Source organism: Ptychodera flava, chromosome 4, assembly GCF_041260155.1.
Source record: "Ptychodera flava strain L36383 chromosome 4, AS_Pfla_20210202, whole genome shotgun sequence".
NCBI lineage: Eukaryota > Metazoa > Hemichordata > Enteropneusta > Ptychoderidae > Ptychodera > Ptychodera flava.
The window spans coordinates 9083968-9097163 of NC_091931.1; the positions used below are offsets into that span (position 1 = coordinate 9083968).

Genomic DNA, 13196 nt, shown 5'->3' on the forward strand with positions numbered 1-13196 from the left:
AAATAATACAGAGTTCTGACTTATACCCTGATGTTAAGACATAAACTTTGAATGAATATAAGTAGTATCTAAAATGTGGTATTAATCTCTTGGATTTTTGTCTAGTGTCGCCTGGTCAACACACAAACGAGCAACCGTACAGCGAACGGGTAATCATGATTGTTAGCACACTCTCCGTTCTTACCGTTCTTGCAATATTTGGTGTTGCTGCAGTTGTTATATGCAAAAAACACAAGAGCAAGAAGTACAAGCGTGTTGATGACGAAGAGAAAGAGATTTGTAATGTTTTCAAGGTATTTTTTAGAAAACAATAATATTTATGTTGTGGCATTTTGCAAAAAGCAGATGTGTATTATCCCATAGTTGCTGCTACATTTTCATACAAGATTATTCTTCCACCATAATCTATTATCAATCCACCAACAGGTGCCAAATGATCCGTAGTCACCACGATTATATTATTATCAAACCGTTTTTCGTCAGTGCTATATTTTGTTTTCATCGTGCATTTGACTGGTTATTTCTGATAACTATAATAAGATACACTATAGGAATGACGGTCGTATTTCAATAAGTTTGAAGGATGCATCAGGAGTTTGAGATTGGATTATGTGAAAAGAAAGTTTATTATGGACCCCGAAAGAGCAAATGCGATGTTTTAAATTAAATTAGTTAATTATCAAAAACTCAAGAAATATAGGTCAATAATTACTTTTAACCTATTAGCATATATTCCCGGGAGCACTCGTTCAGATTTCTCCAAAGTAGCATAAACATTTTATGAGTACATTTTTTGCGAAAGGTAAAAATCATCTGTAAAACTTCCTTACTAATACCTTTGGAATTTGATTCGACCCCATTCACATTATCAAGTAGTGGCGAATTTTTATTTATATAATAATTTTGTCCAGTTTTCACGGTTACAGCTAAACTGAGTTATTCGAAGTTGCCTTCGAAATAGATTTCAAATTTTATTTTGGTTGCATTTGGACGATGTAAGACGTTTATTCAGATACGTTAAGGTATAATAAAATGTTAAGGTTAATCGATTTCCCTATACCTTATCAAAGCATGACGGGTTGATATTCATCGTATACTAAAACCTATAGCGACTTTTTCATCGTGATATTCAAATAATGTTCTAATTAATTACATGCACAGGAAATCCTAGGAAAATGTGAAAACTGGTTAATCAAACCAAATAGCTTAACAAAGTCGAATAAATTGCTGGGAGAAGGATCATTCGGCCAAGTATATCAAGGAAACTTCAAGCCTCCAGGAAGTAAAATTACCGAAGATGTAGCAATAAAATCTCTCCTACCTGGTAGGTGCTATGTATGAAATACACCTGTTTTGCTTGTTTTAAAATGCCCACCTTTAAAATGCCTACCTTTTCTGTTATCACTTGTCTATGATCGTAGTCTTCAGACTCACGCACAAAATAACGTAGAAAATTAAGTGTTATTTGTAGACGTACTTAATCACACTGCATTCATCCATAAACTACTTGATAAAGCATGACTGACCAGAAGTATTGTTTACTTTGAGTATTACTATCCTTTAAAGACGCCATTGAGATATGTAGAAGCTAATGGTATATCGGGACTCTGATAACTACAATAGTTTAATAGCCCCAGTTCTTTATAATCCACATTAAATTAAATTTTCGTTAATTTTCGTTTTTTTCCAGCCAGAAGAAACTACCAATGCAATGCCGACTTTGCACGAGAAATCTCTTGTTTAATTGAAGTACAGGGACATCCGAATATCGTGATATTGAAGGGTATTGTTCTACAGCAAGGTAGGGTGCATGTTCATCATGGGCAAAGAATCAATCATCATCCTTCCGCCTTAATATTTTAATAGACAAGATTTGGTAAAAATGCACTGTGACGTTCAATGAGATATAAAACCGTAAAAACTATTCATAAAGGTTAAAAAGGTATAGAATAGCACTAGTGAGAGTATAAAATAGATGGTATTACAATATCGGAAAAACGACAGATAAAACACTAGGTGTGGAGGATTAGAAACAGACGTTTCGAGTGCAACCCTTCGTCAGTGATTTAAAGACACACCAGATGACGAGAGCTTAAAGTGAAAAAGCATGACTAATACATTAAAATTGAACAACAAATAAACGACTGAAAAGAAAAAAAACAACCAATGAGACGCTGAAATTAAAACACATGGACACATTAAAACGTGGCAAGGATGGAGAGCCAATCAAGGGACAATCAAGTGCACTTTGGTATCATCTGGTATCAGTGCCCAGTTTGATGAGCTTCCTTTGACTGGTGTTGTCCCATTTCCGCTTGTGTTCGTAAAGATATTCCTATATACAATCTGTGCAATGGTTATTTACATACAATTGAAATGCAAACTTGTTATCATCCACTTAACATGTGGATATCAGGCGATCAAAAACCATCTCACAATGCTACGCCAGCATAATACCATTTTATGGCCTTGTTTCTAGTTCAGGACTTACTTGTAGCCAGGCGAAAGGTAACAAGTGTAGGTATTACGCAATGACAGCAACATTGACGTCCAAGTGAATGACCTCTGTAACACTCCGTCAGACACAAAATGAAGGTGTGTCTGACGCACCTTAAATGGCACGATAGTTAATACGACGTAAAATATAGGCGATATTTAAGCAATAAACCACACCTAGCGACGGAATACCACTAGATTTAGACCAGTTCACCATTTATGTTCACGAGCGATAGTGCGAATCCATATATGGAGTGAACCGGTCAAAATAGCCGTTTTTGGGGTTAATAACATTGAAATAAAATTTTGGCGTGAAACGTAAAAACGGGCAATTCGCTCTAGCTCAGAGCTCGAGCCTGTTCCTACCATGCTATATTACGAATATAGCGAAGCTATTTTCATGTCTAGACCAATTAGATCACAGTATTTGCGTCACCAATATCCTGGTATGGTATAATTGAGCAATAAAGCACATCCAGCGACGGTATACCACTCGATTCTGACCAGTTCACGACATATATGCACTCGCTATCGCTCGTTCATATATGACGTTACGTGGTCAAAATCGAGTGGTATACTGTCGCTGGGTGTGATTTATTGCTATTATATCATAACAGTATATTGAAATTCTGGCGTTAAACATCATAAACGGAGTTTTGCTCAAGCTGAGAGCTCGCGCGTATGCATATTGCCCAATATACCAAGGTTCATTTTGCGTCTCGACCAATCAGATCGCTGTATTTGCATTATCAATATACTAGTATGATATAATAGGTAATAAACAAATTGCTGATATTCCCATGACCAAATTATAAAATGATAGACCTTAGGTTCGGGAATTTACTTTTATTCGACCACGCTCATATCTTGGAAATATGATATAAACTGGCTTCCTTTCAATCTACTAAATTATGACATCTTTCAACGAAAGTCAACTGGGGCCGCCGTGACGTGCGATGACTCACTGCAATACGATATCTTGTTCCTCAATGCCTTAAGTATTCTTTATGGTAAGACCGCATCGTGGGTTGAGTAAAGTTGTTACATGTAGTTCAGTAAAACACTTTTATACTGATAACGTTCTTCTTGCATATCTCGACGTTTACCGTAAAATATTTTGCTGAAAATATCACAAGGTGGAGCGATTTTTAAATCCATTTTGTATATGGTGTTTTACACACACACACACACACACACACACACACACACAAACACATCTGTTACTTGAGTTTCATGCATCCTGCAATCATCATATATATATGTGTGTGTGCGCGCGCTTTTAGAGACTGTTGCGTTGAATTTTTTTCGTATTTAACAGGAGAAAACTGCTTACTAGTAATGGAGTGTGCTACCTATGGTGATCTTCTGAACTATCTTCATCGCCTTGGAAAGCGAATATCTAAGGAAAATGAGAAAGAGTTACTTTGCTATACCAGGCACATAACGTTGGGGATGCAATACATGCAGGAGAAAAAGGTTACAACCGTTGATTTAATTTGCCAAGCGCGACAAGTTAAGGAATGTAGTTGATAGAAAAAGGGCAAACAACTTTAAACAGTGGTTCGAACCTCAACGTCTCTTTTCAAACTGAATTTATTTAATTAAAGTTTATATCAGACAATGTGTCCAATGTGACTAGTCTTTATTTAAATTTTCTTTAGTCATACGGAGCATGCTGTGCTTGTTATATTTCAAAATTTTTCTATCCTCACTTACAGCAAATATCATTAGGTCGGTTTGCATACTTTAATTTAGACATATCTTTCTATTGTTCAGATTCTACACAGAGACTTATCAGCGAGAAATATATTGTTATTCGAAGGAGCAGTAGCAAAAATTAGCGACTTCGGTCTTAGTAGAGACGCAAGTAACACGAAAGGAGTTTACGTAAAAATGCCTTGGGTGAGTGAAATTACCTAATTGTTAACGTTCGTTCCACTTTTTCAAAGTTGAAAGATTTTGTAAAAATGATTAGAGACAAACATAAAGGCAAAAAAGTCATTTTCGATTACAACAAAAGAAAAACTGTCACACCTGTTTTCTCTCCGGCATTAGTTAAGCTTAAAGTTTTCTTCCAATTTTTGGAAGAGAGTTTAGGTTTGCTACATGTTTTATACCAATTTGTTTTGTTTAAATTGACAGTGACACACCGTATCATGTGAGAAATTGAATTTGCGAATGACAAATGGTTACAGAAATTACAAAGGTGATGTCGTTGAACCTTGAATTAATGTATTTTCCCTTATTTTTGACCAACAGGCTGAGAATCAGACTGCACTGCCATTAAAATGGATGCCGCCGGAGTTTCTCACGAGAGGAGAGTTCTACTACAAGAGTGATGTGTAAGGAAAGAGGAAATCCTCATCTTCATTATTAAGTTAAAAGTATAATTTTTGAAGATTGCTAATATATGTATCTTACCATCTTTCATATATATATGTAATTATTGAGCCTGCATTTTACGATGCATTGTTCGGCCGAGATGTCCGAGGCTAAATACAGACACGCGTCATATCAGATATATAAATGCTTGGCTATGTTAAAATGTACGAGTATCTATCTATCTATCTATCTATCTATCTATCTATCTATCTATCTATCTATCTATCTATCTATCTATCTATCTATCTATCTATTCAAAAGTAGTTAAACATTTTAAATTCACTCGGATGGAAATAAATACAGCAATGATGTAAAGTAACGTCATACAAATGCAAGCAATAGATCATTATGGGTTCTCTATGATTGTGTCATATGAATGATGAAGATATGACATAAGCAGGATCAGTTTATAACAATTAATATACAGCAAAGAAATAACATCATCAAAATCTCCTAGGTGTTAGCCTGTCAGGCTAGTAACGTAACCTTGTAGTAAAATAAATCGCCGCTGGATGAAATTACGATGATTATGAGCCTTTGAAGTAAGATCGACCTTAAATCAGGTGACTGACACAAGGTGACTCCCTGTGACATCATTGTTTCCTAGAGGGGTCTTAGCATTGCTTAGATATTTGAAAAGCACATGGTTATATACATCGACACACTACGTACAGGCTTTATTTACACGTTATTGAAGTCAGGTCACTAGCTGGGTGCCATTGAAATGGTCAGTGACTCGTTGGAAGTGTGGTTTACGAAGGTTAGATTGTCCAAGGACACGGATAAAGCTGTTCATTCTCGGGACGACCAATCTTTGCAATTAATCCGCCCGACATCGATGCAACATCATGTTGTTCTGGTTTTGAACCAAGCGGTACTAGCGATGGGCCCGTGGAAGCAAATTTGCCCACAAAACGGATGAAATCGAGTGAGTCAATTTCGTTTAAAGAGATGAACAAAGACCAAAGATATGAAAAATAGAAATCGAGACAGTTTAAGAACACTGGAAAACAGTTTGGCCTTGCTTTAATACAATAAAGATGGTAATAAGGTCTGTCAAGTTTGTCGTATTAATCCTGACTCAAAAAACATCATCATTTTAGAAAGGATCAAGTAATTGGTGAGTCGAGGCAATGAAAGCGCATGAAAGAACGAAATAAGGCAAAAGTAAGTAAATTCTTTGTTTTGCGTCCGCGCGCGCTTATGTTTTTGGAGATTTCTAGGGAAAAAACTCAAAAACTTTCTTTTCAAAATGTCGCCATTGGTGGCGCTATTTTGTCTCAAAAACAAGTGGCTTTTAACTTTGCGACGAAACACTCCTTTACGGCAGTCGGATCTCACTAATGGACAATGCGTTGACATAAAACGGTATTTTCTACACATTTACCCCTGTCGATACTCGCCGCCTCGCGTTCTCGCTGTCTGTTGTGGCTTCGCCTGTTGTGGCTTTGCCGTAACGGTACAAATGGATGAAAGCAGGAAAATAATCGAAGTTACAAAACAGGAAACCTTTGCACGGTAACTTGAAGGCATGGTCATTGCGAGCAATCGGGACTTGAACAGAGAGAGATTCAGTCGGCCGATTGGACTTGGGTACCATGACACAGAGAGTATGGCAGACGGAAAAATCGGAAAGCGTTGAAGCTTATCCTAGTTTATCGGTCTTTCAGGTCTGCCAAAAATGTGGTTCATCCGTCCAAATTAACTTGAAACAAAAACAAACCAGTCCTGTGAACGAAAGGACTTTACGTGCTTTTTTGTTAACTTTGGGTAAGGGAATTTACATTAGAATGCCTCTGTGAAAGTTCAAACTTGTAGTAGGCGGCCGCGGCCGTAGCTGCTCTTGAAGGAGGTCACACTTTCTGCATTAATGACATCGGCTGGTAATTTATTCTTGGTGTCCACAACTCTTGCTGAAAATAATGCTCCCTTGTGTTAGGTCGAACGGTTAGCTTATGAAGTTTGGGACAGTGTCCGCGAGTTCTCGAGTTGGCTGCTAACTCAAGTGAAAGGTTACAGTGGTCATGGCCTTTGATAACTTTCTAGAGTTGAATCATGTCGCCGCGAATTCTTCTTTGTTCAAGTGTTATTAAACCAAGCTGTTTAAGTCTATTTCGATAATTGTAGTGTTGGAGTTCAGGTATTATTTTTGTTGCCCTGCGTTACACTTTTTCTGAGATGTTTATGTCCTTTCGTAGTGATGGTGACCAAGCTTGTACAGCATATTCGAGCTGTAGTCTCACAAGTTGCTTGTAAAGATGAAGAATGACTTTTTTTGATTTGATCGACAATGATCGTTTAATGAGATCAAGCATTCTGTTTGCCTTTTTTGGCAAACTTATCACACTGGCTTAAAGGTTTTAAGGTAGAATGAAGTAGGACGCCCAAGTCATTTTCTTCAGTTGTACGTCCGAGTGAAATATTGTTCATTGAGTATTTATGGAAGGGGTTGTTGTAGCTAATATGCATCCGCCAGTTTTTGCTCATTTTTTGTAGCTTGTCCAAATCAGCTTGTACAATTTCAGGATCACTACAATTTCGCAAGGGGTGATATGTCTTGGTACTGTCAGTAAATTTTTTGAGTTCAGAACTAATTTCACCGCCAGTGTTAGAAAGAGTACTGGTCCAAGAACTGACCCCGCGGGACACCACTTGTGACGTATTCTCCATTTAGATGATGCGCCATTTATGACTACTCGCTGTTTGTATTTGTCAATCAAGCTTTGACCCACTGTAGAATATTTCCATTTATGGCATGACACTTCATCTTTTGAATCAATCTTGGGTGTGGTACTTTGAAAGTGCAAGGAACATAGATGTGAAGCATCCACCTAAATTATGGTCTGATGAATCTGTGCATGGAGACTGGCAATTGTGAAACGATTTCTTTTATTTGATGGAAAGGGATGGTGCTGGTTTTACGGATGGTCCAAAGGAAGTTACAGGGAAGACTTGTCAACCCTATCACCAGTGTCTTGTTCTCTCTGATGCCCAATCCTTCTAAAATTGAATGCAGACGCTACAAGTTACACGATCTGTTTGGCGTTTTCTTTCAAAACAAAGCACCTTTCAGCAAAATATGACATTCCATCAGAGCATAAACATTACCCAAGAAACTTGAAAGAAACATGCAAGAACTGGAAGACACAAGACTGCTACTGTATACTGTTATACTGTACCAATTCCTAAAAACTGTCCAGATTTAAGTAATTTGATGAGGCTGTCAAGGTGCTCTGCAATGGTATTGACATGTGGACACTTTTAATGCACAAGAAAGAAATCTAGAACTATTACACGAGAAAAGCAAACGTCAAAGAATGACTTTATTTTGATCCATTTGTCATGAAAATGCATACAGCGATCATACAGTGTGTCACACTATGACAGGAGTATTCATGTTGTTTGAGAAAAATTGTCCTGTAAAGGCAAACTGATTTTGTGATAAATTTTGTGTGTTTTTGTGTTTAACCGCTTACCCGCGTACCTTTTAGGATTTTGAGTGGACCCATAACAAAGAATTTACTTACTTTCGCCTAACAAAAAATAAAAACACTGCTGAATCACAGATAGAGGATATTGTTGTGGAAAGTGTTAAAAATAAAACTGCAATTGGAACAATGCATATGTATTGCCATAGACTCTTCGAACTCGAGGGTCTATGATATTGCAAACCATTTGTATGTTTACCCATCATTAAACCTAATGAAATTCACAGCCTCACTGGCGGGCAAGTGGAAACTGAGGCTGGGCTAGTAGATGGCTACAAGCCTGGGGGCTACTAAGTATATATATATATATATATATATATATATATATATATATATATATATATATATATATATATATATATATATATATATATATATATGTATGTATATATATATATATATATAATTCACAAACGTCTACTCATCTGGTTGTAAAATACTTTTGTTTACTTTGTACTGCGCAGACAATGTTGACGCAGCATTATGCTATAAGAGTAGGCCTTCGAATTCTTAAGCTGAAAAGATGTCGACGGGTGTATGTGTGGCGCATATGTGATGTTTCATTTCTTGTATTTCCTATTGTACATATATATGTATTTAGTCATTACACAAACTTAATGTCCGACGAAAAGAATACATCTTAACTGATTCAAATCCCAATTGTTGTTCCTCGTAGATGGTCATTCGGCGTTCTACTTTGGGAAATTTGTACACATGGTATGTAGAGTTTAATACATTAACAATGTTATATATTTTCCTGCTGTATCTACTGATCTCTAAACCGAGAGAGGGACAACTGGTTTCTTTTGCCAGACTTTAACTTCCAATTTACTATTTAATTGAATAACTCAAATTTTAAGAGCACCGAAGTGACAGCATTATTGAATCGTAGTGCTCGCCACCGTACTCCATACTTCCTTTAAGTTAGTATATTGACATTGTTGCAGAGAAGTTGAACGGTTTGCGTAAAATTTTACTGTACCTTGAATTAAGCATTAATGTAAGAGTAAAGTACGTTCAATGTGATCATTTTAATGTCGATGCAATGTACACAGCCAGGATACAGTATGAGTGTAAAGTTCTTGCCAAATAGTACCGTAACTTTGAATTTGTTATAATAGGGAATACCCGATGAAATCGACAGAGCGTTTGACTTTTGCGTATATGCTCAGGACATACAGTAGTATTGGAAGTTATAGTTTTTGAAATTGTACTCGTATGCTTAGTTGAGAGAAATAGCATAGGTCTATTTCCTAAGAAATTAAAGAATCCATATTGTTGAACATAACCATTATTTCCGTTTGTTTCACTGCAAGGTGACTCACCTTTCAAAGAAGACACGCCTTACCAGTTCATTAGGAGAATAGCCCGTGGGGAGAGACTGCCAAGGCCAAACACATGTACAGAGGAAGCGTGAGTTACCCAGTTTATAGTGAAATAATGACAGGACCGTGAAAAAATTCTCCGAGTCCGAAATATCCTTCCATCGCGATTCGGGGATTATTGATGGTAGCAGCCTTCGGCGTGAACACTTTTAATGAGAAACAGATTTCACCGGAATGTAAATTGTATTGCCAAGGCAAACATGTAAAGAGTAAGCTTATATTGGACTATCACTTCATATCCAGTGGAACTAATAGTTGCATATTTTATGAATAAGAAATAAACAGCAATGGTGATTATACTTCTGTTTCTCCCTTTAGATATCAAGTTATACGGAAATGTTGGCAGTCACCTTTACAAATGAGGCCGTCCGCTGAGCAGCTAATACCACAAATTGAACATCTGATGAATAACGAGGTAAATGTTATTTCTTTGTGAGGAATACTCTAATATTGGAATATGCTTTAAACACCACCTCAATGCCTTGACAAATTGGTTTCTCCTAAATGCGTTTTATTTTTTTCTTTTAGTTTTATCTTTTGTGCCGAACATAATTTTAAGTTTTTCAGCTACCCTTTTCTAACTTATCGCTGGACTATGTTCCGTCAAGCATAAAACAGCGACACCCAATTACATTGTGTACGGTCGTGCGTTATGTGGTTCTAATGTTTTGTATATGAGGTCATGAAATGTTGACTCACTGTTTTTATGGTGATATATGTGTTAAATTTAAAGACATGTAACAGCTCTGTTCTAGTAGTTGCAAGTATACAACATGATGTGAGTGACGTAAATGATTTCACTTTCTCATGGATGCTTCTTGTTGTCTAAGAAGGATCAACACACTGGTCATCAACATGCGAATTTGGAGCACACTATCACAATCTTATTTGTGATTCACATTAATTTCAATGTCAATAGTTAACTAATGCCATATTTTGTAAATTGCAGGGTCTCTTCAACGAAATTTATGACGAGAATCCGATTGAGCCATTCGATCACATTGAATAAAGCGTCACGAATGGAAAGATTAGTTCCCAGAAGATGTATATTTGGTACGACAACATTAAGTGATTCAAACTGTCATTTATTGATATTATTCTAAAATCGAATGATACAACATTATGTCAAGGGATTGCTATAAACTTTTAGTATGAACATTTTCAATATCAACTTGACAATAAATTGTTTGTAACATTGCAAGAAAAATTGGCGCGTACAGTCGCCCAATCATTATGCACTGTCGACCATACTTTACAAACAGATGTCTTATAAATCACCATGGCATATGGAATAAGTTTTTTGTGAAGTTTATTTTGTTGCTAATATATACACATTTTATTATCGGCGTCAGGAACTCTTATGTAAATACACTAAGAACATGCAGAACTTGTTGCTTGTCATGGTGTCCGATCAGCGTCGAATTTGCAAGTTATTACTAGCCTGTTTAGGTGAAAAGTAATCATGTTTTTCACAGCATCAGAAATGTTGTATCAGGATGTTAAAAGAAGAAGAATGCACTTTATTTGATGAAAAGCGGATTATCCATTTTGAAGATGCGGATTTTTGAAGAATTAATGTTTCAGCATTAATTTGGAAGGGTCTTTGTCATTGTTAACCATCGTTGTATAGGAAAGACAATGGCATCCAATTTAGGCAAAGAAAATTGGTTAAGTGCTTGCAACTTTGCCATTCATGACCGATTTGCATCAAATCTTCATAAAATGTAGTACTAAGTGAGACTAATTGTACAAAGTTATACTTTTGCATATCTACACACACGTTGCCATGGAACCGTGATATTCTATTAAAAATTATATTAAAACAGGGCGGTTGCAACTTTTGCGTTCGCTTTAAACTTTGAAAAATTAGCTTTAAATGAACGAATGATAGTTTGTCATTGTATTTAGAGGCAACAATACTGGATCAAAAGGTTAATTTTCAAAAGTCTTATTTTCGATGCCGTTTCCACATTTTACGGCCGAGTGTCGATTGTGACCCCTCATTTTAAAGCTTACATACTGTCCCCTCCAACTGTGTGACTTTCACAAAAGAACATTCCTCATCAGCCTTTGGAGACACGTTGGAAGTTTTGTGTTTGGTCCGTTCATTATTAAAATGGCGGCCATGCTTATCAGTGGGGCAGTGTGTGGATTTGAGGGCCGTTTTCAAACTTTGTGAAGTCGATCACAATTTGCTAAATGTATTGGACTAAACTTTTCACAGGTTATAGTATACTTACTACAGAAAGCCATGGGCTATTTATTCCTGTACTATTTTATTTGATCATACTTAAAATACGCACAAATAAAAATGATACAATTATAATCAAATGAGTTTTAAACACATTTGTCATGTCACTGAACAGGCTATTATTGCATCATGAAATGGAACTTACATATATAGAGGCCAGACTGGGCAAACACATTATGTGTTTCCTTTTTCTCAAATGTATCTGCTGTGTCTGTCGTCAGTGCAGTTACAGTTCGCTGTTATTGTATCACTGAAAAACCGCTGTCTGTATTTCGCCCCAGTGACTATACTGTGTCAAGTTAGTGTGGTCAGCATTGATGGTGAGTTGGTGACAGACTGTCAGATTACAGTGTTCGGTCGACGCCCGTAGTCAGTCCTCGGTCATTTTAGTACAGGTTTCATACAAGAAAAGGGGAATATCTAACAATACTTAGTGAAATGCCGTGTGCAAATGGTTAGAGTTATTAAGCCGAGATCAACCACAATCTCATATCTCGTCGTGACAACAGTATAACTGCAGCTACCCTTTTTGTGACTTACGCGTTAATTTAACAGTATTGTAATTAAGCATAGCGATGGGATAAGGTAGGTTCTAACTGTTTTGCACTGAAGAAAACTGGGAAACAGACTATTATTGACAATGTGCATCAAGTTATGGACAGAGGACTGAGAGTGGGAAGATCAATAGTACGAATTTCTTCATGTTAAACACCCAAAATCTAATTATGAAATTTGGAATTGACGTGGAAGTGTCTAGGTGATGAATTTCAGAGATTTTGAAACGTTTACGCGGTAAATGTTTGCATCATTGAGAGTTGTAAATTCAGCTATAAATAAACTATTGCCTCCCGAAGATTTCTAACTGAATGAATGGGAGAAAAGTTAGCCCTGTTTGGCCGATGAAATAGTTGGTTAGGTCGTTTATTTCACGTATAAGCGTATAAATATTTAAATGAATATGGTTACATGTAAAAAAAATCAATGACCTTACCTACGATACCTACGGTATATCCAGCATAGATGTCTCCATTCTGAATTTCAACGATGAGAGTTTCATCGGCTAACGTGTCTTTGCCATTCCATACGAAAGTGAAAAGGAAACTGTTGATTTCTGCAAGATATCTCCGATGACTTGATGTTAATGAAAATAAGAGCCTAGGCGTCAAGATACTGTGACTTAAGTATGTTTTAGGG

The 13196-nt window shown here is 36.6% G+C and overlaps 1 protein-coding gene across 2 annotated transcripts in view; it reads left to right on the forward strand.

Moving 5' to 3' along the window:
- Nucleotides 1–12093, forward strand: part of LOC139130840 (uncharacterized) — a 35921-nt gene extending 23828 nt beyond the window's left edge. Inside the window, exons 14-23 of one of the 2 annotated variants that reach the window (XM_070696637.1) lie at nt 106–293; nt 1162–1324; nt 1691–1801; nt 3815–3972; nt 4273–4398; nt 4756–4838; nt 9043–9083; nt 9683–9779; nt 10070–10166; nt 10701–12093. In XM_070696637.1, the coding sequence (XP_070552738.1) occupies nt 106–293; nt 1162–1324; nt 1691–1801; nt 3815–3972; nt 4273–4398; nt 4756–4838; nt 9043–9083; nt 9683–9779; nt 10070–10166; nt 10701–10760 (1124 nt within the window). In that variant the 3' untranslated portion in view covers nt 10761–12093. Of the gene's footprint in view, nt 1–105; nt 294–1161; nt 1325–1690; nt 1802–3814; nt 3973–4272; nt 4399–4755; nt 4839–5579; nt 5681–9042; nt 9084–9682; nt 9780–10069; nt 10167–10700 lie in introns of those variants that run through there. The other variant, XM_070696638.1, reaches the window with a different exon arrangement.
- The last annotated feature ends 1103 nt before the right edge of the window (nt 12094–13196 follow it).